Source organism: Podospora pseudocomata, chromosome 6, assembly GCF_035222375.1.
Source record: "Podospora pseudocomata strain CBS 415.72m chromosome 6, whole genome shotgun sequence".
NCBI classification, from domain to species: Eukaryota; Fungi; Ascomycota; class Sordariomycetes; order Sordariales; family Podosporaceae; genus Podospora; species Podospora pseudocomata.
The window spans coordinates 3,412,070-3,438,427 of NC_085890.1; the positions used below are offsets into that span (position 1 = coordinate 3,412,070).

The 26,358-nt window shown below is 53.2% G+C and overlaps 8 protein-coding genes and 1 non-coding gene across 9 annotated transcripts; 5 read left to right on the forward strand and 4 right to left on the reverse strand.

The window, feature by feature from the left end:
* Nucleotides 1-368: 368 nt before the first annotated feature.
* On the reverse strand, nt 369-3,085 carry PPG1 (putative serine/threonine protein phosphatase). Its single transcript, XM_062892543.1, has 3 exons — nt 1,905-3,085; nt 1,258-1,746; nt 369-1,191 (listed from the first exon to the last, which is right to left on the reverse strand). Exons 1-3 carry the CDS (start codon nt 1,918-1,920, stop codon nt 734-736), a joined length of 963 nt encoding a protein of 320 aa, XP_062741132.1. The 5' UTR covers nt 1,921-3,085; the 3' UTR covers nt 369-733.
* Nucleotides 2,067-7,192, forward strand: QC762_608680 (uncharacterized protein). The gene is made up of 3 exons (XM_062892544.1): nt 2,067-4,183; nt 4,285-6,777; nt 6,840-7,192. Exons 1-3 carry the CDS (start codon nt 4,068-4,070, stop codon nt 6,850-6,852), a joined length of 2,622 nt encoding a protein of 873 aa, XP_062741133.1. The 5' UTR covers nt 2,067-4,067; the 3' UTR covers nt 6,853-7,192.
* A 1,154-nt stretch (nt 7,193-8,346) lies between these two features.
* QC762_608690 (uncharacterized protein) lies at nt 8,347-11,156 on the forward strand. The gene is made up of 4 exons (XM_062892545.1): nt 8,347-9,056; nt 9,118-9,200; nt 9,267-10,897; nt 10,959-11,156. The coding sequence occupies exons 1-4, from the start codon at nt 8,999-9,001 to the stop codon at nt 11,077-11,079; spliced, it is 1,893 nt and encodes a 630-aa protein (XP_062741134.1). The 5' UTR covers nt 8,347-8,998; the 3' UTR covers nt 11,080-11,156.
* Nucleotides 11,157-11,164: 8 nt separating this feature from the next.
* Nucleotides 11,165-14,886, reverse strand: APL6 (AP-3 complex subunit beta). The gene is made up of 3 exons (XM_062892546.1): nt 13,709-14,886; nt 13,504-13,646; nt 11,165-13,437 (listed from the first exon to the last, which is right to left on the reverse strand). The coding sequence occupies exons 1-3, from the start codon at nt 14,049-14,051 to the stop codon at nt 11,266-11,268; spliced, it is 2,658 nt and encodes an 885-aa protein (XP_062741135.1). The 5' UTR covers nt 14,052-14,886; the 3' UTR covers nt 11,165-11,265.
* On the forward strand, nt 14,137-14,937 carry QC762_608710 (uncharacterized protein; the record flags this gene model as incomplete). Its single annotated transcript, XM_062892547.1, has 1 exon — nt 14,137-14,937. One exon carries the CDS (start codon nt 14,137-14,139, stop codon nt 14,935-14,937), a length of 801 nt encoding a protein of 266 aa, XP_062741136.1.
* A 164-nt stretch (nt 14,938-15,101) lies between these two features.
* On the reverse strand, nt 15,102-17,185 carry NUF2 (kinetochore-associated Ndc80 complex subunit nuf2; the record flags this gene model as incomplete). The annotated part of the gene is made up of 2 exons (XM_062892548.1): nt 15,102-15,425; nt 15,482-17,185. 2 exons carry the CDS (start codon nt 17,183-17,185, stop codon nt 15,312-15,314), a joined length of 1,818 nt encoding a protein of 605 aa, XP_062741137.1. The 3' UTR covers nt 15,102-15,311.
* Nucleotides 17,186-21,332: 4,147 nt separating this feature from the next.
* Nucleotides 21,333-23,828, forward strand: QC762_608730 (uncharacterized protein; the record flags this gene model as incomplete). Its single annotated transcript, XM_062892549.1, has 1 exon — nt 21,333-23,828. One exon carries the CDS (start codon nt 21,333-21,335, stop codon nt 23,826-23,828), a length of 2,496 nt encoding a protein of 831 aa, XP_062741138.1.
* A 932-nt stretch (nt 23,829-24,760) lies between these two features.
* Nucleotides 24,761-24,852, forward strand: QC762_0100150. The gene has a single exon. It is a non-coding gene; the product is annotated as a tRNA-Pro (tRNA).
* A 312-nt stretch (nt 24,853-25,164) lies between these two features.
* TRX1 (thioredoxin trx1) lies at nt 25,165-26,292 on the reverse strand. Its single transcript, XM_062892550.1, has 2 exons — nt 25,676-26,292; nt 25,165-25,562 (listed from the first exon to the last, which is right to left on the reverse strand). The coding sequence occupies exons 1-2, from the start codon at nt 25,972-25,974 to the stop codon at nt 25,310-25,312; spliced, it is 552 nt and encodes a 183-aa protein (XP_062741139.1). The 5' UTR covers nt 25,975-26,292; the 3' UTR covers nt 25,165-25,309.
* Nucleotides 26,293-26,358: the final 66 nt, after the last annotated feature.

Below are 26,358 nucleotides of genomic sequence, written 5' to 3' on the forward strand. Positions count from 1 at the left end.
CAACAAACATCTGAGGGGGCCCCTTTTCCGAATGTAAACGAACCCCCCGTTGCCGTTGACATGCAGTCAGCCGGTGAACCTTGATCTTGGCGACGACTAAGCATGAGAGCCGAGAGAGAGGACGATAAGCATGGGAGCTGAGAGAGAGAGAGCAACTAAGCATGCGAGCCTCAGTAGAACATAGCCTCCCACAACATGACATGGCTTGTTATGTTTTGGAGCAACTTCACAAGTTAATGAGACTGGGGATTCAAGACATTCTCTCACAACAAGATAGGTTCTAGCATGCAGCAGTCATGGTCACCACACCATGCATCTGCGACTAGTACTACAATGAGAGTGAACCACAAAACCATCTCTACCACGGAGTACCAAAGTGTCTTTTGGAGGAAATCTCTTCGAGTAAATAACTCCTCATTCATTTGGTATCATTCGTCTCCCTCTATAGGTATGTCATGCGCTATTCTTCAAAACAAATACAGGAACATGCCCTATTATTGCCCCTGCCCAACAGTTTGAGGATGATGCAACTTGGTGCATGACATCCTACAAATAACCCCTTTCTCTTGTCCCAGCTGGGCCTGCTTGAGGCGTGCCTGATACATCCCCGAGATCCAAAATCAAAAGCGAAAATATGGGCACCTTCTCTCGCTCTACTCCCCTGCGCCAACGCTGTGGTTTTCACATGCCTTCCCTTGGCAGCACTTCTAGTTCTAGTTTCCCAACCTCACCCTTATAAGAAGTAATCCGGCAACTGCCCCTGCTCCCCCATCTTATCCTGCCCCATCTGCATGTCCTTGACCTGGTCATTCTCGGGCGCGGCTTCGAAAACGTTGAACACCCTCTCTCCGTTCTCCCCCACTTCCAGCACACTCGCCATGTTTCCACAGCGGTAACAGTAATTTGGGGCGCTCCACACCGTTGACAGCTGGTTGTCAAACAGCGTCTGATATCCCTCCTGGCACAGCTGATGGGCGCGGAGGATGTGTTCCATCTTGTTGACTTCGAGAAACTTCTTCACGACTTGTGACCCAAATGTGTAGCCTGCGCCGCGGGGTGACAGGGAGAACTCGTCGCGCTCGGGGTCGGGATCGGACCAGACGAGATCGGCCATGGGGCCTTCGTGGGGAATCTCGCGGAAGCGGTCTATGATCTTGATTTGGTCGATGGAGTGGATTGATGGGGAGAGGCCTGCCAAGAAGAGGATTTGTCAGGGATGAGAAGGATGAAAGGAAAGGCAACGGGGTTCAAACTAACCACCATGTACGCAGAATATCCTGTCGTCAATCACCACACTCAACGTCAAGTAGTCAAACATGTCCGTGAAATGGTGCCAGACGTTGGCGTTGCCGTATTTCCTCGAGCATTCCGTGTAGAACCCATAAGACTGTGTTACGCCTCGAGACTCGTGGTTGCCCCTGATAAGGTGCAGCCGGTTGGGGTAGCGCAGCTTGAGGCATACGAGCAGCGAGATGGTCTCGACTGAGAACATGCCGCGGTCGACATAGTCACCTAGAAATAGATAGTTGGTGTCGGGACAGAAACCTCCGATGCGGAAGATCTCAATCAGGTCGTAGAACTGGCCGTGGATATCGCCGACGACGGTTACTGGGGCTTTGACATGGACAACATTAGACTCCCTCATGAGGAGCTCTTTTGTTTTGGCGCATATCGCCTCGATGACCGACTCGGCGAGGAGTTCCTTCTTGTAAAGACGGGCGATACATTCGTCGAGGTCGACGGAGGCTGCAAGACTCGACGGTCAGTGGTGGTTGTTGAAGGGGCAGGGCATGGCGGGGCAGGAAGCTGCTGGTTTGCGCTGCGATGACCAGGGGCTGGGTTGCGAACTGCTTGCTTGCCTGGATGCGGGCATGACGTGTGTGTGGTATGGGGGAGCGACTTACAAGGGAGGCCTGGCATTTTTTGCTCGAAAAGATAAAGGAGCGTCGTTGAATCGTAAAGGAATGGTGGCGCCTAGCAGTAGAGAGGAAAAAGAGGATCAGGGACCGCAATAGCGGCGATGTCTCCCAACTCGAGCGATGTCAACGGAGATTATTGGAAATGCGCGAACCAACATATTCGAAAGAGACGGAGCAGTCACATATGGAGGGGGAAAAGATCCAGAATAATCGAAATACTCCGTCTATTGGTGCTGTCGGAACATAGGACTATCGTGGGGCGTAGAGATGAGGTGTCGAGGACCTAAAGCATCATCATGGCGTCGTTGTAGGAGGCGGTAATCGTGGTCGTGGTCTTGTCTTTTTTTCTCGATTCACCCACCTACTTGGTAACTGGCGCGCAGCAATTCACTGCCTGAACCAAGCATCATCATTTGTCGGTGGACCGGGGAATCCTCGGCGATAAGATTGGCCAACGGTTCCAGGTTTCAGAGCCTCGTTCACGGACCACCCCCCGCCAAACTCTCACCCACCAGCAACACGTGCATCTCTCACAGCTGCCCCACCTGGCGCCTGGGAAGTGTTTCTTTCAAAAGGGCACGTCTTCCCACCCGCACCGCTGCCGCCAATCTCTTCTTCATTCATCCTCCTCTTTCTCGCCGTCGCTGCGGCCGCTGACCGACTGGCAGGGCATCGCCGTCCAGCGAATTCAATCAGCAAACCGTCGCTGGAAATTCTCACTACGCTGAGTCGGATTCCGTTCTCCTTGGCTCTCGAATTCTGAACGTCAAAACCACTCACGGACAGCATTCATTGCTGCACTTCTCATTTTCTTGTCTCTTTCTCTACGTTGCGGCCATTTTAGCTGTTGAGGTTGTGCTCTCTGGCTGTTGACGTCTCCAACTCTTCAGCTCTTGCTTGCGTGTGTCTCCCCCGCCCCCCTCTGACACCTTCAGCACCTCGGATCACTACAAGGTCCTCCCTCTCGCTGGTCTTGTTGAAAGCCGCCGTTCATATCGAGTCTTGGACGCGGGGTGGTGCTGCGCTGGGCATTTCCTTATTTTACTGTTTTTGTTGTTTTCCTCCTCGCAGCCTGTTGCCCAGGGTGCTTGAGGAGTTGTTGAGTTATAGACATTTACAAACTACTTCCCGTATCTGAATATCAAGATGAGCTTGTCCAACTTCAAGGTTGATAGAGGAACAATGTGGACAATGGCATCTGAAACTGCTCCTTTGCTGCTCTTTGCACCTGCCGTATGGCTGCCGATATCAACCGTTTCATCCCATCTCAATACCATTCATCCATCATCACCATCGACTCAACAATAAAACCTGCTCACAATGACAGGTATTGTCTTGAAGTATCGAGCTTGGTTTCAAGTAGCCTCAACAGCATCTCTTGATGAGAACCACAGAAATCGGCTCACGTGACATGAGTGAGGCCTGCGGTCTGCGGGGGCTGACCGTGGCGGCTGAGGAGATCCGAGCGCTTACCGATGAGAGGAGCGTTCAACCTCTGAATTTTGACATGCAGGTCCGATCACGCCGCATCCGCAACGACCATCCGCGAGTCCCTGCATCTTTAGCTCTCATGTTACAAGGCTGAGAACCATTATCACTCACTATTGCTATTCATCTCTATGTTGCTGCTGCTGTCTGGCCGGGCTGGGATCAAAGGAGGAGGAGATTGAAGTGCGGCCGAGTCTGCTGCTCACTGAGTGTCGCCAAACCGCCTGGGCTCAACTACCCCTGAACTGTGACTTGGTTGTTTCGGAGGATCGCGTGGACTTGAGGACTACCTAGCAGTGCCGAAGCCCCCTATTCGAATGCCAGGAACAGGCGTCAAGCGTTATCTCACGTCGTGTCGAGGCCGGTTGAGTCTTGAGATCGCCTTGGTGCGGTATCGCGGTATCGCGGGCAGAATCGCTACCCTTGTGCGACCTTCATTACATTGGAGATCAGACGAACGATACGCGCCTTCCCTATTCACCACGACCCCTTTATTGTTGTCGGCAACAATAGTGCTCTCTTGCAGCTCTACCTGGCATTGTCCATTGTTGACTACTGAGAAGGTTTTTTGGACCCCAGCAGTTGGGTATCTTTTTTGGACTGTTCTCATTTCACTTGCCTCAACCAAGACTCTTCCCCCGACTTTCCAATCACACCACCATGTCCACAGCACCTGGCCAGTCATCCCCAGACAAGAAATCCAACGAGCAGTGTTACAACTGCGGAAAAGATCATTGGACGTTGGCTTGCCCCGAACCGCAGAGACCGATTATGGAGTAGGTCGTCCATTTCTTTCTTCACAGCTCGACTCCTTCGATCCGGAAGACGTTCAAACCCCTTTCCCACTTCGATTTGTTTACTAACATTCTTGGCACAGCGGCATTCAGCGCTGGCAGTCGCGACATCAAGAGCAAGGTGGTTCCAAGCGTAACAGCTCATCGCAAGAAAGACGCGGACCAGTCGTAGAGCGTTACCCTCCCCCGCCGAATCACGGTCAAGCTATGGGCGGATACCCACCGCCTTCAGGCTATCCCGTCCCCGGATATGCTGGCATGCCTCCTGTTCCTCCCGGCTTGCCTCCTGCTGGTCCACCTGGCTTGACTTCTGGTGGCCCTCCTGGTCTTCCACCTGGTCCTCCTGGCTACACCCCCAATGGTCCTCCCGGCTTCAATCCCAGTGGCCCACCAGGTCTGTCTTCTGCCGGTGCACCCGGTTTGCCCCCTGGTGTTGCACCTCGCCCCCCAAACCAACCCCCTCCACCTCCACCAGGACCTCCCCCTTCTCATCCTTACCAGCCGCAGCAACCATATCCACCAGCCCAGTATGCTGGAGGTTATCAAGCACCGCAGCCACCACAGCAGGCACCGCAGCATGGTCAGTATATTCCACCAGTTCCTCCACAGTATCCACAACAGTATGGCCAGCAACCTCCTTACGGCCAGCATCAATATGTTCCACCATATCACCCACAAGCCGGCCCATATGGCGGTGCCCCGAATTATCCTCCTCAGCAGTACGGTCAGCCAGGTCCGCCTACAGAACCTGCGCCATATGCCCAACCTCCTTTTGGCAGTCAAGCCCCGCCTCCACCACCTTCCGCCCCATACTATGCTGCCCACGCAACTGGGTTCAGCCCCCCTCCCCCTGCCACGGGGGCATATCCCCCGCCTCCTCCGCCCGGCTGGGTTCCTCCTCCGTTCCCACCCGCCCATCAGCAGGCAGATGGCAGACACCAGCACTCGAACAACAATCGAGATAGAAAGGACCGGCGGAGGAGGAACAGGGATAGAAACCGAAATGGAAACCGCAATAACAACGGCAATGGTAATGGCAATGACAGCCAAGGCCGAAATGGTCAGCGCAGAGACCGGCCGCATAGCCAGCAAGTCCGGCAGCAGGCGTCTGCGGACGAAAACCAGGTGTCACCGGACGCCAGCCCAGTTCGGCGGCAGTCGGTGACGGGCGGTGATGGGGCGTTGGCGGGCGGTGCGGGATCGTCGGCGGATGTGACCAACCCGCCCGCAGATGTCGTAAGTTCGTTGGCGGATGGCAGTCAAGTGCCGGCTGAGGACATCCCAGCTTTGGAGCAGCCAGCAGTCGAGGGCCGTGAAGGCCAAAAGAAACGCCGGGGGAGGGCCGGGTCGCCAAGTCCACCCAAAGATCCCAATGAGTGGGACTTTGTGGTGGACAATAAGCATGTCTTCCCAGACCTGGACCCAAAGCCCGCCGACCCCGTTGGCATCCCACTCCCCTTCCACTTCACGGAAGATCCCACCATCCCACCGGCTTACAATGCCACGTGCATCAAGTCAAAGTACTTCAATGAGTATGACTTGATGGACTTTTGCAAGTCGGTGCGGGACAAGGAGGAGTGGGAGAGGCTGAAGAATGACCCCATCTTTCGTCACTACCCTGGCATGGTGAGGAGGACGTTTCCGCCAGACAATAGGATTGAGTACTCCACATACGAGCCTACCCCTCCTCTTTCCCCTTCTGTTGAGATCAAGTTGCCGCCCAAGTATGAGCCGCCTCAGCCAGCCTCCCCCGCCCCGGCTCCAGTTGACAGCCGGTACGGTAGCGAGTATGACAGCTTTGAAGACAAAAGAGGTAGACGGGATGACCGCTCCGTTAGAGACGATGATGTCGGCTTCCGCTCCCGCCGTTCGCCCCCCCACCAGCCCAGGCATCAAGACTCCCCACGCGATCGTGATCGTCGTGGCCAGAGCAGCAACCAAGACCGCTGGTCACGTTATCCTGATGACCGCGACAGAGACCGCGGCATAAAGCGTCGCCGAAGTGCCTCGCCCCCGACCCCAGCCGACATAACCGCCGACCCTTGGTCCCCCAACGCCGTCGAGCTTCCCTCCACCAAACGTCGCAGTGACGACCGCCACTCCGACACCCCCCGCGGGAGTACCTACCGTGACCGCAACGACCGCGTCCCCTACAACAAAAGAAACGACAGCGGCTACCACAGCGGCCAATCCCTCGACAAGATCTCCTCCCGCCGTGACAGCCCAAGAGAGTGGCAGCCCCAGTCCAACAGGCGAATGTCCAACCGCCCCCACGGTTACGACCAGCGCAACCGGTCTGCCACCCGCAGTCGCAGCAGGAACAGCAGCAGCGGTGGTGAAAACGCCAGAAGCCGCACCAGAAGCCGGTCGCCTCCTCCTCCCCGGAAAAAAGCTGATCGGGGTAGAAGTAGGAGTAACTCCCCTTTGACGTTTCAGGACAAGATGCTGCTTGGTTTTACTGGAACTGAGAGCTCTGATGAGGAGGAGAAGGAGGTGGAGAAGAGGGTGGTCAAGGCGAGGAGGATGGAGAAGAAGAAGCCGCCTGTTAAAAGGCCCAAGGTTGCTTCTGCGTTTAAGTAAGTTTTGCCTGGTCTACATGCTGTTTATAAAGTATGCATACTGATAATCTTTGTAATAGTCGACGTTGGTAGCCGGACTTGAGCGTTTCTAAACGAATTTTTGTGAAAGGGGAAACATCGTGCCTTCGTGGTGGATTTAGCCATTTTTAAAAATGGTGTTTTTTGAAGTTGGCGTTTACATGCGTTTCTCTTTTTTGAGGTCGATGATGGGTTTAGTTTAAGGCGTCTGGGAAAGATAAGTTGCTATTTGCAACCGGGAAGTAAGGATAAACCTCTGATTGAAGTTATATAGCATTGCGTTTCAGTTGCACATATAACTGTACTTGGGATGTTGAATACTCTGCAACTTGTTAGATGGTATTTCTTACTATGACCCTCGTAGGCTCCATGCAGCAGCGTATCTCAATCTCGCGTAATGAGGTCTTTGCTGAAAAAGAACTGAAAATTTCAGGGTTAGTGACCGAGATGATACTCGAACTGCAGCGTCCTACGGTATATAGATGCCATCAAAGGAAAGAGGCAGGAGAGAAGCGTCGCCTTTGACTACTGCGTTAATTGGATAGCACGGTGCGACTTGATGTGATGTTTGGACGATTTTAGGAACAATGTTGGGACGCAATTCTGATGCGGCTGCGCCTGGACTAAGTTGAAATCGTTGCCTGTTTGAAAGGGTGGTGTTAGAGAAAGACATCAAAGGTCGTAGGTAGTAGAGCGTGGGTGATTTCACTCTCAGCAAGACAACTATGACAGACACTGTGCTCTGGTCTCGTTTTTCATCATGTAGTGCAGGTTGCATGTTACATGATAAAAAGATTGCCATGATTTCTTCTTGTTTTGTTTTTGTGAGAGTATCGTCCAAGACGACATGTTCAGCCGACTTCGTATAAACAAGTACTGTAGCTTGAGTGATGACAATGTAATCGAAACCTGACTCCTCTTTGAGGAATATATGATTTATGCTCGGACGATTTATCCTCAAGTATCTACAGTTTCTTAGGCTCTTTCCGGCTTCATCAATACATATTCAGTTGGCCTTGTCTAGTAATGCTCGGACGATTTTTCCAAGTGAGTAATGTAATGCGGCTATTCTTCTTGAACTGAGCCTCTGCTTTTTTATTTGATAGCTATTTACTCGGATTCGGATTTATCATTTCTTTCTCCTATGGTGTGGCATTCGGAACTATGCTTGGACGATTGATACTTGAAAATCTTTATCTGAATTCGGGGCGATTTACCAGGACAATCACCAGCAGGATTTAAGAGCATTGTGGGAATGTGTGACATGTCCAGACTAATGAGAATAAGCATCCTCAAAAGTGATGTGCCTGTTTATTTTTTCTTATGCCACTACTCTGGTAGTTCCTTCGGTCGGTCTCTGAGATGAAGGGAGGAAACTCACCTAAAAGCCCCTCTTTGACGGGTAAGGCAGAGATCAGTTTGACAACCAAGCGCCCAACCCTTCACCATTGCAATCCAGGCAGTCTGGAAATGATAGAAATAGGAAGCCAAGATCTCAAAGCTGATGGCGTGCGTCACCTGCATAATCTCCACTTTCCTGGGCCCTTTCCATAAGCAACTCTACCACTCATGGCCACAAGCTTTGCTGTTGGTTCATGCTGCAGCTGTAGCCTGTGTCCAAGACCATCGTGCCTTCCCAAGGAGGCAGCCTTACTCGCCCCCCCAAATCCCCTCAGACCCAGTCTTTGTCAGCGCTTGCCCCTCATTTACCAATCCTCTTCCACCACATCCATTCATGGATCAAATGCCAGTTTGAATTATCGTCCACGAAAACCAGTGATTACTGCAGCCAAGGCGCCGAGACATAATCCATGATCCGTACGACTCCACAACTTCAGCATCCACCAAATAGTCTCACCAAAGCCACGCCCACCCCACCAGGGCTGACCGCGGACCAACCTCGACGGCTGCCTGCCTATCGCCCAAAATGCAGTTATGTGTCAACCCAACGTTGCTAGACGCGGCCCGCCACAGCCGCATACCAACAGTCTCAACTCGCCGCTGACATGCATAACAAAGTCAACAACCACTGGCGCCAAGCCCATCGTCAATGCAACAGTCAGTCAGGGCACGATGGACACTCAACTCGACCCCGCCAACCTGCCCCGCCATCTCGTGAGATTCATATAGAGGGCCAGAGATCTTTTGTCTTTACCTGCTTGGACTCTGTGTCTATTCAAAAACAAACAAAACTTGAACCATGGCTGACCCGACTGCGATCACGGCCGCTTTGACCGGCCTCTTTCCTCTGGTCAAAGGTAAACATTGCCCCTTTTCGGGCGCAAAATGGGCATATTGGCTGACGGTGGAAACGTACAGAGGTCTTTTTAATGACCCAGGTTCTCTTTGAGGCCGACAAGAAGCTTCGCTCTATTTGGGCACGGGTGGAACTCCAGAGAGCAGTATGATATCACCGGGGAACACTCTAGAGTAGACTCTCATGCTAACAACGGCTCTCCTATCACCAGATCTTTGATGCCTGGGAGGATGGGTGGCTCGACGCTCGGGACAAGCCTGATGATAAGATCAAAGCATACGCATTTGAAAAGCCACTTCTGGCAAGGGGTATCTTGAAGGAATTCGTGAGCCTGCTCAAGACACTCTCGGATCCCGACAAGCTCAAGAAAAGATACGGTCTGAGGCCCGACAGGATCCCTAAGTATGCGACGAGAAACGACGATGTGCCGAGGGACTTGAGATACTACTCGGATTATCTCAGCGGTGTCGACAGCCGCTTCAACATCAAGGGACTTCCTGCCTTCAACAAGAGCATCAACGACCACTTGAACTTGCTCAAGACTGTCCGTTACGTGATAGTGGGAAAGGACTACGAGCTTGAGGATGTAGTCATTCGGTTCACCGAGTTCAACCGAGACTTGCAGCTGTATACTGACAGCGAGGCCAACAACGAAGCGGCCCAGAAAATCTACGAGGTTGTCCTGACGGGCCTCCACTCGAAGCCTGACGACCCAGCACGTCTTGCCGAGGCAGCTCTGTTCGAGCAAAAGGCAACCATCGACCCCGACGCCAAGCGATTCTACGGCGACATCGCTAAATTCATCGGCTTCTCCCTCTCCCTCCGAGACGTCACCGTCCTCAATGGCCGCGGCCTCAGCCCCAACATGCCCTCCCAAAAGATCTTCACCCGCCGAGACTTCTCCTTCGACGCCCCTTACAAACTCGGCCCCCACTCCACCCTCGCCCGTCTTTTGGATTATCCAACCAAATACCAAACCCGCCTCGTCCTCGTCGAGTGGGTCCCCGTCCCCAAGACCGTCAACGTCAAGACCAAGCTCGAAGGCCTCAAGTCGGAGTGGTATGTTCTCCACGCTGACAAACCCGACGGTCTCCTTTTGCCGACCGCCCAAGGTCTGGTGTACGACAACACCGACTCCAACTTCATTGGCATCGTCTTCCAACTCCCGTCTCACATCAGGACGGAAGTTCCCCCCAAGATCGCCGGCCGGGTTGATCCCCGGGTTGTCCGCTCCCCCAAGACCACGGCCGCTCAAAGGATGCCCACCAGCCTGAGGCAGCTCATCCTTCAACAACCGGCCCTCGACCTTGGCGTCCGGTTCAAGCTGGCGCAAAAGCTTCTCAACTCTCTGCACTTGATGCACACGGCCGGCTGGATGCACAAGCGCATCCGCGCCGATAACATACTCTTTTTTCCCTCCCAGAGCCGAGACGGCGAGCCTGACCCGACAAGACTGGACTTTGAGAACCCTTTTCTCGCGGGGTTCCACTCTACTCGCTTGGAGATTGAGACGTCGTCTGTTCTTGAGGTGGCTGCGAAGCCGCTGGAGCATATCCGCCCGCTTCAGGGGCTGGGTAAAGTGCTGAATCAACCTAGGGTTGTCGCGTTGGATGCGTACCAGCATCCGGAGTATAGGTATAATGTCAACCTGCCCTACCGGAATCAGTATGACCTTTATGGGGTGGGGGCTGTGTTGTTGGAGCTGGGGCTGTGGGAGACGCTCGAGATGTTGGAGAAGGGGGATATTGGACGGAGGGGGTATGATCCGAGGGTTGTGCCGACCAAAGATGATATCAGGAAGGATGGGGAGACGGTGGAGAGGGCGGGGTGGAAGTTGGATAGGTAAGTTTCTTTTTCTTTTTCTTTTCGTTATGCGGATGTGGGTTGGCTAACTGAATGACAGGATTATGGGCTCAACATATGGAAAGGTGGTGAGGGAGTGCTTGACGCTCAAGCCTATGCCGGGGGATCTGCTTGGGTTGGAAAGGACGCTGGTGGCGAGGTTGGCTCATTGCCAGGCCTGATCAGGTTGGTTGGGATCTAGGGTTGAATAGAAGTACCAAGAGGGTTAAGAGCCAAAAGACAAAACAATAAAGTTTATCCATGTATTTCCCCTCGTGACCATCCATGTGTAAAGATGCCGTCTCTATCATCAGCGCTATGCTCAAACTTTTGAACTTGCCTATTCCAACTTGACCAATCATGACCTTCTACGAAGGCCGTACAAGTCTAGCATCCTCATCACTCTCCTCCTCTCCACTGCTTTCTTCCTCCGACTCATCCTCTTCTTCACTTTCCTCTTCCTCTTCCTCTTCCTCTTCCTCCCCCTCCCCCTCTTCACTCTCCTCTTCCTCCTCCTCTTGCTCCCCTCCCTCATCCTCAGCCAACCAATCATCCAAAGTCTTAGCACCCACCCCATTAGCAGCACTCTTCGCCCCAAACGACCCAGCTGGACTGGCACTCCCCGACATGGAAGCCGACCTCCCCTGTCCCGCATCAATAATCCTTTCCGCCGCCGGAATCGGCACACTGCCCGCCTTGTTCCTCCGGTCATAAACTCCATACTTGCCATCATCCTGCCTGTTATCGCCTTCTCTATCCCTCAACTTTGCATCTGGCTCCTGCCCCTTTTCCACCCACTCGGGCAGGTCTTCGTAGCCCCTTAACCCATGAATAGTTCCCCCTCCAGCGAGGACAAGAGCTGCCGAGCCGAGGGTGTAGCCCTTGCGCGTTTCGGAGGGAGACGGGGCTTGGGGAGCGGGTTTAGGAGCGAGGAGCATGAGGGTTGCTAGCTGTGGGACTTGGAGCAGGCTTTTGTACAGGCGAGTCCTATCGCGGAGGTCATAGGAGGTGTCGTAGCGGGCGAGTACGGTGACGTAGTTCCATAGTTTGGGGATTGGATGGTCGTCGTCTTCTTGGTCCGGGGTGGCGGGTGGCGTTCGGGCTTCGTTTTCGCCAGAGGCAGCCTCTTTCTGGGCTTCGAGTTTGCGGTTGAGGTAGTGTAGGTAGACTTTGGCGGCGAGGAGAACAATTTGCCTCTTTGCCAGCTCGGATTCTGATGGGAATTCTTTGAGAAGAATGCGCAGCACGTCTGCTGCAATGTTGTCCTCCCCGTTCAAACCAGAGAATTCACCGACGAGCCAGATAATGGTCGCACGGGCCTGGGGGTCTGTGGCGCTGTCGAGGTTCTTGGCTAACCGAACAACAGTCGCGACGTGGGAACTGGGGTCTTGCTGAATGAGATGGCGGATTACCGTGAGTGACTCTGCTGCGAGAGTCCCATCGAGAAAAGTAATTTGTCCGAGAAGAAGGCGAAGGCATCGAGGTGCGGTGGCTGTGTCTGTCTGTGCGCAGCGGCCGATGGCTCGGACGGCTTCCTTGACGAGACCCTTGTCAGAGCCACGGCTGAAGTGCTCGAGTTCGTTGAGGATGAGTGACTTAATATGTGGCGGTGAATGAGGAAAGATGAGGGTTAGGACCTCAAGCTTCAACTCCCATATTGGTTGGCTGTCGGTTGCGCGGACGAGAAAGTGTGTGGCGTACTTGACAAAGGCGGCTGGATAGTCGAGACAGATCGACACTATATTGAACAAGGCAACCTGTTGAATATCCTGTCCACTTCGGAGAAGTGCAACTAGGGGCCCAACAGCTTGCCGGACGTAAGCAGCGGTCCCAACGGCAGAGTAACACCGTGCGACGGCCACCACCACGCCAGAGTTGCGGGACTGCAAAAGAGGCTTGATACTGGTAAGAAGGAGCTCCAGGTCGGCGTCCAGGAACACGACTTCCTCCCCAGCTTCCACTCTAGCCCTCCTTGGAAAGCATTTCCGGGCATAGACAGTCATCAGACGCAGGGTTGATAGCTGGCTCCACTCGTCCATGTCGACTACCATTTTGACCAAGTTTCGGTAGTTCTTGTGAATCAAGTCTATCCTTTCCGGGCAAACTTCCAGGAATGCCGTGACCGCAGCGCCTGCCACGTAGTATTGCTTGTCCCCCAACAGCGTCGTCATGTATTCCAATAATTGCGGTAGTTGTGAGGGGTCGAGGCGATAGCACTTGGGGATGGCGAGCGCAGCAGCGCGCCGAACATATGGGCTCATATCGCCAGCGCCCTTTCGGATGGCCAGAGACACAATTTGACTGATGACTGGCACTCGTATTCCAGAAATGGTTCGTAGTGCGAGGGCTCGAACTTGGGGGTTTGTATCGGATAGTGACTTTTGGATCGTGTTGATGGAGAGAAGGGCTAGGTCGGGTTCTTGCTCGGCATGATGTATTAGGTAGATGTAGACGAGCTTCTTAATTTCGAGGTTTGGTGACGCGACATTCTTGACGACGGAGGAGAATAGGGGGAGGGTTTTTAGCGCCTTGTACATCATCTGAAAGAAGGCAAACACTGGTGGTCAGCAGCTGGAGCTGGGAGAGACTTGGGAGGGAATGCGCACAGCGATGACACGCCGTAACCCCTCAAGTACTTCACGATCATTGCGGCTGTCGAGGAGTTTCTTCACTTGGCTACGGTCGAGCGGCTTGAAGGAGCTTCTCGAGCCTCTGGCGGCTGAGGCGGCATCGAGGGTGAGCTCTCGAGCTGGTGGATGGAGGGCGGAATTAGTAACGGCGCATGATTAGCATTTGCTTCCAGAGGCTCACCATTCTCGAGCAAGCTCGATATACGAGCTATCGACTCCATTATGTCTGTTCGGCGCTGCGGTTCCTCTTTTCCCAAAACCAGACCACACGCAGTTGGTGATTGTCGCACACCTAGGCACTGTGGTGTAGACAGTGGCTTTGGGCAAGTGACGTGCTCCCCTGTCCACCTTGCTGCTTGGGAACCTGGAACCGTGGAGCTGGGGCCAACTGTCGCGGCGTTTGGTGGGGTAAAGGGCGCTATGCAGCTAAACACTCCAACGCCCGTTGACCTTAGCGGGGCATTCGCCTTGACGGCAGCACGTCCCGGTGACGGCTCGGTCCACTCATGAGCCCACTTCACCATCACTCCGATCGACGACCTGTCTTAGGAGGATGCATCTGGAGGCCTTCTCTCACACCACACGGCATTGATCATCTCATCTATCTAGATGGATCCCCTCTTTCTGTCCCCCGCCCTGCCATCAACCTTGATCCACTACATAATCCACCACTGCACCTACCCAACAACCCTCCTCATCTGCAGCGATCGTGCCGAGTTCCTTTCCACTCTCACACAGGAGTTACAAACCCAACAACACCACCAGCGGCAGTCGGAAGCCACAGCAGATCCTGACACAGACGCCGGCCCAGACCATCTCGGTCAAGCTCCCCACCAACCATCATCCCCCCCAAACCACACAGCATCAGCGCCTAGTCTCTTAACTCCGCCCCCGTTGTACCAGCTGGCAGTCACACGGCACATACGGACAGTATTCATACCAACCGTGTCACACCTCCGCGCTTTTCTCTCCGTTTTCACCCTTCAGGACACGACAGCTGTTTCGGCACCTCCCACAAGCACGGCCGCGCCTAGGTCGTCGTCATCCGGAGCAAACCACACAACTCCTTTGCTCCTGGTGTACGGATTCCTGGGGTCACATCGGCATACGAGCGAGTGGAGTGTTCAGGGCGTCAATGGTACGGCCGCTGTGCTGGTCGAAGCTGCGAAGCAGGCGGGGTTAAAGGCCGTGATCGTGGAGGCTCCTCTCTCTACTTCCTCTCCTGACGAGGCTGGTGGGGATACTCAACACGCAGAGGATATTCTGTCAGAGAAGATGCCTGTGTTGAGCGGCAGCTCAAAAAGAGCAGGACTCAATCTCGAAGGAACCGGCTGGACAGGCAAAACCATTGAAGTCAGCAAGGTTCTCGGAAGATGGTTCCGCTTTCAAGAGGGAAATTGGGAGGCCTGACAGCAGTAGGTGTCGCCACGTAGGTTACATTTCTATTTGTATTGCTGTGTTCCTGGAACAGCAACGAAAAACGTGTTCTCCTCTGCCGTGCATAGTTGAGCAAACAGCCAACATCTTTTCCGATGTAAGACATAACATGGTGCCGCCATGGAGAACAACATACGTATTGATACCCAATTTCTCTAGCAAAAAAAGTCCAATGCTAGCGCCGACGCCGTCCCGTGGTATCTCTGCATCCTGATAATCCTGACAAACCAAATAGAAAACAGCCGTGCCATCCTAAAGTCCTCCGAAAGCTTTTACCATATATATATATATATGTGTGTGTGTGTGTGTAAACAAACAAGATGACACGTGAAATCAGCAAGGGCTCCTTAGAGGGCTTGCTCCATCTCGGTGATGTACAGCTTGATATGAGACTCCATCTTGAGGTACTCGTCATACGCAGCCCGCACTTCGTTTTCGATATTCTCTTTGAGGTCGAGCATCTGTGAACAGTTGGCGTTAGCCTGATGACCATGTAAGAGTGCAATCTGGAACATACCTTTTTCTCAATCTGTTCGATCCTCACTCTCCTCCTCTCAATATCCTTGCCCTTCTCTGACCTCTCCTCTGTGAGCTTCTTGTGTACCGCCCTCAACTCCTCCATGGACTCCTTCGCCCGCTGAGCCTTTTCTTGGCTGTGCGCTCTCAACGTCTCAGTCCTTTCCACCCACTTGGCCAGTTGCCTCTGGAGAAGGGCTTCCGTCCGCTCAACCTCGCGGACGCTAGCTCCACGCTCAGTAAGCGCGTCTCTCTGCTTCGCGTTCTTGGCGTTCTCCTCCTCCTCCTTTGCCAGTTCCACCCCAATCTCCTCCAGCAGCTTGATACAACTCGCCACATCCCCCGTCACGACCGCAAACGAGTCCGTCGACGTCTGCAGCGCCCTCGCCCTTCTGTCAAGGCTATCAATATGAGCCTTGTCCCCATTGAGCGTATTGCTCAACTCCGCCAAAGAGCTCTGCAGAGCCGACGGACTTTGCAGCGTATACGGCTTCAGCTTCGCGCTCTCCTGCTTCAGCATCACCTTTGTCGTAGTTTTATCCTCCAGCTCCTTCGTCATCTCCGCCTTTTTGATCTTTGCCTCCTCCCACCTCGCGGCGACCTTCTCCTGCGTCTTCCTCAGCTCAAGCAACTTGTGCTTCAGCTCCTCGTTCCGTTTCGTCTTCTCCGCCACCTGCACCTCCATCTGTTTTCTCGTGAACTTCATGTCCTCCAGCTGCCCCTCCATGTTCTGATTCTCTTGGTACAGCTGCTCAATCCGCGCCTTTGTCTGCTCCGCGCGATTGCAATGCTCATCAATCACATTCGTCTGCGACTCTCTAAACCTCACAAAATTAATCACATAACTCAACAACTTGACCAACCGATCATGCGTCGGCTTGTACAGATCCCCAAAATTGAAATCATGCACCCCGCACTGCTCCATCAATATCCTCAAGTTCCTGAAAAAACCCAACAGGTTCCTCGTATCGGCCGGCATGAGCGCATCGCAGAGGTCTTCCCCGACGATGTCCTCGGCGGCAGCGCGCATGGCAGGGTCGACGGTGGCGCGGGTCTTGTTCATGAGGAGCTCACCGAACCACTCAAAGATCATCTGGACTTGAATCGGGTTTGGCTTTTGGAGATCTTGAACCGTGAAAGAGATGCCGAGCTCGTTGATGCAGCCGACGATCTCGCGGTCGGGGAGGCGCATGTTGGCGTAGGCGGCTTCTTCTTCTTTTTTGGCGGCGCGGGATTTGGAGGAGGCGCCGGCGCCGGAGCCGGGGGGGAGGCTGCCGGGCATGATGGACATGCGGGGGTTGTAGGACATGATGGCGGCCCGGATGGGGGGGAGCGCGAGGTGCGCCGGACGTCGAGGTAGTTTTCGAGGGGAAATTGGCGGGTTTCGGGGTAGACGGCAAGATCGGGGAGGGAGTCGTAGTACGGGGGCACCAGCAGGTTGAGTCTGGCTTCGGTGCCGAGTGCCGGGTGGTGAATTGACTTCTGGTCGCGGTGTTGAAGATGCGCCACGTGTGGTGGTGAACCGTTGATAATTTGGGTGGGCCGTGTTGACGAAATTTGGTGGGGTGTTGCTCGGGAAACTGAATCCCTGCAGGCTGAATATCCACATTGACTTCAGCCTCGGTACATGCAAATTGCTCGGTTTACTCAATATCAAATTGGTACTCTTGATTTCTGGAACATCTAAAGATCGCAAGCCAAGCATATAAATATAATGCTGAGTCCATCCTCTTTTGCGCCACTCCTTGCGGACGATACCTCGTCTATTAGGTGCCAATTAATCCACTTCTGCCAGAGCTCCTGCGCCTTTTGGGTGGACAGTCCGACCGACATCAGAGTCTCCAGTGAAATGAGGGCATCGGGGATGGTGAAAAATGCTTCTGAAGATTCTGGCGAGTTGGGTGGAGTGAGAGGGAGATGCCAGTATTCTTTGTCGCCGAAATGGTTCAACGGCGCATGTGAAGCCGCTGAGACCTCCCAGGGCCTGGAGATTCTCAGCGTCCAGAGGTGATAGCATTTTGGTGCTGATCGACTCAGCCAAGGTGAAGGTGATGAAAGGTGGAAGCTGAGAATCGAAGAAGAATTACCAGCTACGCTTTTTATATCTGTGGAAAGGAAACAAGAATACCCAAATCAAATCTGGAAAGCTACACTCAATAGGACTAGAAACTTTACCAGCGCGCACATTCGGACCAGAGACTTTAGATACCTATAGCTTTTGCTTTATTAACATATAGCTATGACGAAACGGAAAAATGAATGAAATAAATGAATTAAGGCTCTCGAGTCTAGCAATGCCCTTTTTCCCGCGCTGAGGTTGGTAATTGTAGAGGGAAGTTGTGAAGTTATTGGAAGATTTCCCACTTTCACAAAACTCGAAGGATCAGAGTTCAAAGGAACAGGTCGAATTAGGTTGAATCAAATCAACTCAGCAAAGCTAAATTAATGCAGCAAATGAAACCATCACATTAAACTATGCCATTAAACATGAGAAGGCTGAACAATGACACTGAAGAGGGCTTGTTTCCCTCTTAGAATTGATTTGCATGTTGTGGTTATATTCAAGGCATGGCGATTTGAGCTGGACTACGGCGATGTGAGCCAAAGTTGAGCAGGGCAGCGCCAAGTTCGCTGGGACTCAATCGTTCAACCACACAATGGTTGGTAGAAACGTCACAAACATATGACCACTTATGGCGACAAAAAGCCTGAGGCCAGATAAGTGCCAAACGATGGCGAGCAAGTTGTGGGCTTTCTTCACATGGCGGACTGTACACAGATCTATGGTTTGGGCAACCAGTATCATGCATCCACAGACCCCGGGCCATCGACTTCATCCTGGTGGCACATCATCAATGCCGAGCCAGGCCCAGGACTGTGGTCAACCCTTGTCGAACCGTCAGAGAATCTACCCTTTGCCTGTTACTAGACGTCGCACATGTCCTGACACAGCATATCGATAGATTGCCATAGTGTGATCGCAGCCAGACCATCAACGCACCGCATAAGGCCGCAATCCTAGCCACATGGCAATGCCTTGGAAGCCCATTTTGAGATGAAAAGCCGCAGGCATCCGCTCTGTGGAGGCTGGCATCATTCTATACGACGGGCGCGTGCCTGTTTTCATGCTGGCATTGCAGAATCAGAAATTAATCATGGCCAGGCGGCCCTCCGCTGAGAGATTCTTCTCCGGGCCTTCCATGCGCAGCCGTTATTCGAATGTAATTCCTCGCTGTGCCACATTGCCCTATGGCTGAGGTTAGACTGCTGAGATTAAACCCTTCGTATGGCTGGAATAATGACCATGCTAAGATCTCGTCCGCGTCAGGTCTGGATCTGCGGACCAGTCTATCGAACCTGGGATATAATGGAAACAAAACGGAACGGCAGTGTCTCTTGATTTGTTGTGTGGGTGCGGGAGGGCTGAATGGTGAAACATCATGGCGTTGGCTTGCAGCCACTCCTGTTGTCTGTCGGGTCATCCTTTCGCAGTACTCATCTGCCAGGTGTGATGGGGAGGGATTCCGGAGACTGCCCTATCTCAGAAGTTTGATCAGTTTGAAGAGTTGTCAGATCGAACTCGCCCATGCAACTAAATCTATTGAAACTACAGAGACGGTTTCTCCATCTAATCCCCGCACGTGAACCTATCCAGAAAGCCTGGTGCATGTTGCATCACTTATCAGAATTGCCTAGCGTGGGCGGATAGTGCCGAAAGCTGGCAGGCGAGATGGTCGAGGTTCGACACTGCATGATGAGTTTGGAGACTCACTCAAGCTTGATTCCAACTCTGGTTGGTGTTAATAGAACCATGTCTTGCTCCCCCCCCCCCACGCAACAAGAGCCTGGGCCCTGCAGCATTTGTGTCCATCTCGCAATAGTGTTCAGGGTAGCCGTCAAACTGTGTGGGAGCAAAACACGTGTCAGGCTGGCAAAGCTCTCGGAAGTCCCGCTGGAACGTCCCTTTGCTCTGCGGACTTCGGGGCCTGCGGGTTGACGGTAGTGCATGCAGGTGCTTGCGGAGAACGGAGAGCGGAGAGCGACTTTGGCAAACGCGCAGAGACCCATGATGGCACATGGCGAGACGATTGCAACCCCCATCCGGTTTTTGTGAGCAACGCTGCCCAGGTGTGTCCTCGGCAGGGGGATCAGCACACAGTCGCCGTCACCATCCACGCAGCTCGCTGGTGTTCAAGGGAGCAGATGACGCCAAAGCGTCCATTGGAGGGTGACATTGGGGAAGCTTTCCTGTGGCGACTGCCCTATCGGCTCTTCATGACATAATTGGCCGGGGTAATGTGACAAGGGAAATGCATACCTATCGACGATGTCGCTGAACGAGCCTTTCCGTTTTGTGACGACGTACATGGCAAACGAGAACTAGACCTCACACCTTGTGAGAGAACCGAGCTGCATGCGTACCTATCGTGCTCGGGCCAGACGGATACGAGCATCTATTTCTCTTCCATATTCTTCATGACCAGTGCAATGCGCTAGGTGTTGTGTACATTAGTCTCCTGGGCCCATTTTAGAGGCCCAGAAAATACATACCACCGGCAAAATCACTCAAGAGATACACGGCAGCTTTGAGCGATCGCGCGATCTTCTGATTGAGAAGCTCGAGAAGAAGCCAGTGTTGGGGTTGGCCTGGTGGAGCGACCAGTGGAGCCAACTGAAGGCTGAAAAGACCCCTGGCACTCACAAGCCCACAAAACCGTTGCAGTGGGGCAGTGCCAAGCCGAACCAAACCTCTTCAGGGTTCAGATGACGAGAAACGGCGGGGTCCAGGGAAAACGGAGGGGAAAGATGTCGCCGCCCTTCATGAATGCCATCATCCCATACAACATGAGCGGAATAGTCCGACTTCGGGGTCTAAGGTGCTGAGGTGCTGGTACAGAATTCCGCCAGTCTGGCCGGCTAAAGGTCCGTCGCCGCGGTTTGGCAGTGTCTCCAGGGCGTTTTGGATCGGAGGTTTGGAGGTCGATGGCTCATGGACTGGCCTGAGAATGTGATTGGGTCAACCAAGAAAGTGGTTGGGGCAAACGGAGGGGATTTAGCAGAACCCAATTCCTCAGTGAACGAATCAGTCTTCTGGAGAGAAGACAATAAGTGACATGATTTCATAACGGGGGGAGCATTCATTCAAACCCTCCGTTTCTCACAGAAGAGACTGTCAGGCAGTCTGCAGTCGACCAACAAGAATTTGGCAGGGGGGCAACAAGCACGTCGCAAGCAAGGTACCCGGAACCCTCCCTTGTCACTTCAATTCTTATTTTTTCCTTGGGCCCTGCCAGCAGCTGCAACGCCCTGTGTCAAATACGTGGGCCCTCCCGAACAACCTTTTCTCAGACACTTCTTCCCGCCCTGAAGGCACAGCATAGGAATATCGCCTGGCGATCCATTTTTTCACCTCTGCCCTCGCGTTCGACGAGCTCCCTCGCATATTCGGAGCACACCTCCATTCCAAGCAACACGACCACAGCCATCAACAATCTCGATCGCCTGCTATCCACCGTCGATTTACTCCACTGCCACGCAGCTGTGGATAAGAATCCCGTGCTATCGAAGGTCCCGGTAGCTCAGCCTCGCACCACTGGACCTCCGTTCCGTCACTCTCACAGCTCAGCAATTAACACCTGGACACGCCCACTTTGTCTCGCCGTTGAAGCATGCTTTAGAGACATTCCGACCGTCTGACGAATTTGCCAGTCGCGCTCCCATTCCACCCACGCGTCACCTTGAGATATTCTTCAGGATGAATCTTCCCCGCCTGTCACCGTCTATAGAGTTCACCAGTCGCCAGTCTCACAGCCCACGCCAGTCTTCATCATAATTTGGTCAAGATCACAAGCATGGGGTGGCTATTTCGGCGGAAGAGCCGCTGGAAGCGAGCCCATCAGAACGCATCCGATATCGAACAGTTCCGTGGCCGAGCCGAATCCGCATTACCACCACGAACTCAGACATTCCCCGATGCCATGATATCAGCGTTCCCCTCCATGTCAGAGCGCCAGGGAATCAAGAAGCAGCGAATCGAGCCTAAGAAGCTCCAACGGCGAGCACGAACCTACAGTTTCTCGCCTGGTCGTGATGACTCCATCCAGGTGGGCCGCTCCAAGAGCTCCAAGAACAAACGGGCAGCAGGCGCATCCTTGCCCGCTGCTTCAAGAGTGGCAAATGATGGCAACGGAGAACAGCTCGATGTCGGGTTAGGAGCTGCTGAGGAGGAAATTTTACGGCGTGTTCCCACGCTTCACAATAAGCGCGATGGCGATCATTTACCGCGGAAAAAGTCAAGCAAGAAGCAGAAAAGAGAGGTTGACCATCAGCGTGAGGCTGAAATCAGGGCCATGAGCAACTTGATACCTGTCCGACCCGCTGCTGAGGACTGGATGGCCGGGCGCCCTATGAAGAAAGAAAGCCGGAGGGTCAAATCAGGCATGGGAATAGTTCGAGGATCGGACTGGGAGAAACGAAATCGGTCTTCAGAAATATCCCTTCCAGCACCAGGATCAATTGACTCGGCGCTTTCTTCAGATTCGGATTTCATGTCATTCAGGGTTTCTGCACTAGAGGCCCTAGCACCACGCCCCACAATACGCTGCACCACACATCCCAGGCTTACTGGCGACGGCACCGGTCTTGCCAGGAAACCATCGCAACGACAGAATGAGAACCGGAAATCGCCAGCCAACATCCCCGAGGCTACTCTCAAAGCCCATAAGCGGGTTGCCAACCTCGCTGATGACTTGAGTGCTAGCGACCTGCGGGAGCTCATGGAACGAGATCAACGAAGAAGAGAAAGAAAACGACAACTTGAACAAGAGAAGATCGAAGCAAGACTTGCAAAGAGGGCAGAAAAGCAGCGGGCTGCTGAAGCTGCAGCTCAGGCACAGGGGAGAGACTCGCCTCCAAACTTGGAGAGAGGAGTGCTAGGTCGTGAGATTCCGGATTTGGGAGCCAATGCTACTTCTGCTGTTGTTACTTCGACTAGGATACGGGACTCTCAGGATCAGCTGAAAGAAGCCCAGGCAAAGCCCCTCAGCACCGACTGTGATGATATTGCCATTGACGAACCGCGTGTGCCTCCTCTCGCCGCCTTTCACCGAGTTGACAGCATCCCATTGCAGACACCCGAACTACCACAGGCGCCGAAGGAAGAGCCTCTACCCCCACTAGCAAGCCCAAGATCTCGAAGCTCCTTCCTGCATGCTAAATTGCGGCGTTCAAAGTCACCACTCGGCTCAGAAACACGTACCGAAAACACGGAATCGCTGAAGAAAGGGTCAGAGACGAGTGGTTCTAAAGGCCCACTGTCCTGGGCCTCATTTTTCAGATGGGGCAAGAACAGGCGTCACTCTGCAGGCCCGTCGTCTTTCTCGAACACGTCGAGGGACTCTATGCAAACGTCTCAGATACCAACCCCGCCACCTAATTTCATACCGCGACGGGTCAGCTCAGGAGTACCGAAACGAACCATGTCTCGGTTCCGCGAAGACTTACCAGAGTCTCCAATGTCACCACCGGACTCGAGAATCCAATCGCCAGAAGTTGACGTGATCCCCCCCATCGCCGAAACTTCACCTGATCTCCCACAGCCCGATGAGGATCCAGATCAGTTACCAACGCCTCCCGCCGAACGATATGATACTCCCATGACGGACCCCCGGTCACTTGAAGATATGCGCAACACCCCGTCTACAGTCAACCACCCGGATGAGCCTGCTGGTGTCTCGCCTGAACCTCAGGCCATGTCGCTAGCATCCATTGACTCTGAGGCTTCCTGGTTCTCAGGGGGAGCGTTGGCTAAAAAGCGGAAGTCGTCGAGTGTCATGAAACGCGGCTCCCATGCGCAGCTACAGCGATACACACCCGAATCTGACAGTGGGCGCTTACAAGAAAACGATCACGCCAACGAGGACATGGAAATCACGGAGGACGATTACTTGGCACGCCTTACCCCGTTGCAAAGCGAGAGGCCTGGTTGGAATAGAAAGTCAACCGGCGAAGCAAGGCCGTCGAGCGATTGGGAAGAGGAAGCCCACTGGGGCAGTGTCGGCCAGCAGCCCACTCTTGTCCATTCTCATACAGTTGGCAGGATGAAGAGTCGGGAGGGTCTCCTCAATAATTTTGATGAGGATGCGGCAAGCACCCATGAAGCAGAGGTACTCGGCGCTGAAAGTCCAGTTGACGAAGGCAACGGGCTGCAACGAGCTACAAGCATCAACCTCGGCAACGGCCATGCAAGGCACATCAGTGCCGGGAGCGCGAGGCTGCTCTCCATAACACCCCGCTCATCAGTGGATGGTAGGCGCACAAGCCTGACGCTGAAGCGCATGAGCTCTTGAGGGTTGAGGGGAGAGGAGAGAGGCTAAGCGATGAAGAAGTTGCGAATGGTTATGGCTGATCCTGATACACACCTACACTCTTTTGACATTTCCTTACCTGTTCACACACCGACGGACTTTTCCTATCACCACCGACCACTATTCATTCATTACCTTTTCTTTTCCTACATTTTAACACATCTACCAACCCTTACAAAAAACTTGAAACACCAAAAACCTACAACACCAGTCATCCGGATCAGCCATGCCCACCACCATCTTACCTCCTACCATCAGTTCATCACTCCACGCTTTGGAAAACCCTCCCTCATATCATAGCAGGCTTTCATCTCTCACCAAATATCCTCGAATTATTCACCTTTTCTCTTTCTCTGCTGTCATTTACTATTTTGTTTATACCCATTTTTTTGGCTTGAATTTGTCAGGATCACGGCACGATACCCCCCTCATGTATGTAAAACGGTTTCATCTCTCGGTTTCGTCCCGGTCCCTTTGATAGAGATTTCGGGAGGAAGGAAAAAATTGAACGGAAATAGAGACGGGACGGGAGGGATGGAGTCGCGTTGGCTTTTTGTGCATTTTTTCCCAGTTTGTTACTCGCACGGCGGAAACACGGCGGGCACATCATTACTTGGTGGAGGCATGGAAGGGGAGATATACCGGCATTTTAGAAGGGGAGACGATTCGCGTGGGGGAGTGAAAATTGAAGCAAGTTACCATATTGTGCAAGACGTCGGTGCGAATGTTTCTCTTGAAGATCGAAGAGAACCATGTGGCCAATTTATGACAGAATAGTGACAATTCGCGCATCAAAGACCTCGTTGATGCCTTCGAATGAACCCCTTGGAGTCTGCAAGAACAAGCAGAGATCTGATCATTCATCTCTTATTTGAATCCCAAAATCACCCTGCAAAGACATCAAGTGGATTCAAGGGCCGCTGGTCTAGTGGTATGATTCTCGCTTAGGGTAACACCCTACAGCAATGTTTGCGAGAGGTCCCGGGTTCAATCCCCGGGTGGCCCCCACCTTTTTCTTTCCCTTTTTTTGCCCCTCATTGCCCCTCTAACCACAATACCTGCCGGCTGCTGCATTTTTCCCCTGTAATAAAAAAAAACAGTATGGTTACTTTGCGCCGCTGTTGTATGTCTCAAGGGAAGTAGGAATTGGGTTTGCGCAGAAAGCAAGATGGTTTCACCAGACGAAGTCTCGGAAGCTAACATGGTATAAGCTTTGGGAGGGAGGGCATATATTTGAAGATGAGGGGGCGCTGGAGGTGCGAAAGAGCTTAGATGGTAGTGTTGAGTTTCACATTGGGAACATCATCCTTCACATGTCAGACACACACAAAAGCAGCTCCCACAACCTGAGACATCTTTACAAGTTCCACAAACTTAATTTCTTCATCTTCTTATCTGCATGCAAGCTGGGTATTTATTCTTCCCTCCGCTCTATCCCCTTCCCTTTTCCACATCCCTCGTCTTTAAAGCGAAGGAGGCTCAGGGTGCTCCCCACCACTGCTAGCACCAGCACCGCTCCCACCGAGGTACTTCCTAAGCAGGTTCAGCAGCGCGGGGGGGTTGGCGCCCATGAGCTCGTCGACGCGGTCGCCGTCCTTGTAGAAGATGAAGGTGGGCATGGCGCGGATGCCGAGCTCCTGAGCGAGTTCGGGGAGGTGGTCGACGTCGAACTTGCAAAAGTAGATCTTGTCCTTGAATTCGGGATCCTCGGCCCACCTGTTTGTTTGACACAAAGCCTGTTAGTATTTTGCTTGGGACATCAGGAGTGATGTAGTAGACAAAAGAAAAAGAACCTTGAAAGCAGGGCGTGATGTAGTGAGAGGACGTACTTTGCGATCTGGGGTGCGATGGCCTTGCACGGGCCACACCAGGTAGCGAAGGCGTCGACGACAACGACGGGGTGGGCGGCGACGGCCTCCTTGAACTGGCCGGCTGTTTCGAAGATGTGGACCGTCATTTTGGGGGTTGTGGTTGTGAAGGCTCTTGGTTTAGTGACGGAGGATGTTGGGGTTGTTTGAGGGAACGCAGGGCGCAGTGATTGTAATGGTGACGATGTTCTTGTTGTTGTTCGGAGAGCGGATCGGAAAGCTGTGGTGGTAGCTGGGCGGGCGAGGAGTCGGAATGACATCTTCAACAAAAGGTGCGGGGTGGGATGTGGCTGGGGAGGGGAGGCTTATAACGGGCTTTTTGGTTATTGGAACGAATTACTCCGACAGCCAAGTTACAGAGAGTCACAAGCCTGGTTTCAAAGAAAAGGTGTGTGGATGGCTGTGGAATTGGCTGCGAGTTTGGACTGCTTGCCGGCTGTCAATGAGTGATGATGTAAGAGAGGGATTTGTCACCGAGCTTTAGGAGGTTCTCGATGCTGGTGGCCGATCTTGGCGATGACGCGAAGGAGGTGGATTACGCGATCTTACGGTAAGTGAAGGCTTGAGACCTAAGCGAGCCAATTGTAGTGTCCAATTGCTGACGTTACGGTAAGCCCGTGTTCCCCGAGACAATTCCAGAAGAC

What these genes read in the sequence shown, in the direction of transcription:
- QC762_608690 (XM_062892545.1), top strand. Translation starts at nt 8,999, where the DNA reads ATGGCTGACCCGACTGCGATCACGGCCGCTTTGACCGGCCTCTTTCCT. An exon ending in CCTCTTTCCTCTGGTCAAAG is followed by an intron (nt 9,057 to 9,117) that starts GTAAACATTGCC and finishes GGAAACGTACAG; the next exon opens with AGGTCTTTTTAATGACCCAG. An exon ending in GGGTGGAACTCCAGAGAGCA is followed by an intron (nt 9,201 to 9,266) that starts GTATGATATCAC and finishes TCCTATCACCAG; the next exon opens with ATCTTTGATGCCTGGGAGGA.
- TRX1 (XM_062892550.1), bottom strand. Translation starts at nt 25,974, where the DNA reads ATGTCATTCCGACTCCTCGCCCGCCCAGCTACCACCACAGCTTTCCGA. An exon ending in ATCGCACCCCAGATCGCAAA is followed by an intron (nt 25,563 to 25,675) that starts GTACGTCCTCTC and finishes TCAAACAAACAG; the next exon opens with GTGGGCCGAGGATCCCGAAT.
- APL6 (XM_062892546.1), bottom strand. Translation starts at nt 14,051, where the DNA reads ATGGTGAAGTGGGCTCATGAGTGGACCGAGCCGTCACCGGGACGTGCT. An exon ending in ATCGAGCTTGCTCGAGAATG is followed by an intron (nt 13,647 to 13,708) that starts GTGAGCCTCTGG and finishes TCCATCCACCAG; the next exon opens with CTCGAGAGCTCACCCTCGAT. An exon ending in GGTTACGGCGTGTCATCGCT is followed by an intron (nt 13,438 to 13,503) that starts GTGCGCATTCCC and finishes GCCTTCTTTCAG; the next exon opens with ATGATGTACAAGGCGCTAAA.
- PPG1 (XM_062892543.1), bottom strand. An exon ending in GATATTCTGCGTACATGGTG is followed by an intron (nt 1,192 to 1,257) that starts GTTAGTTTGAAC and finishes TCTTCTTGGCAG; the next exon opens with GCCTCTCCCCATCAATCCAC.
- QC762_608680 (XM_062892544.1), top strand. Translation starts at nt 4,068, where the DNA reads ATGTCCACAGCACCTGGCCAGTCATCCCCAGACAAGAAATCCAACGAG. An exon ending in CCGCAGAGACCGATTATGGA is followed by an intron (nt 4,184 to 4,284) that starts GTAGGTCGTCCA and finishes TTCTTGGCACAG; the next exon opens with CGGCATTCAGCGCTGGCAGT.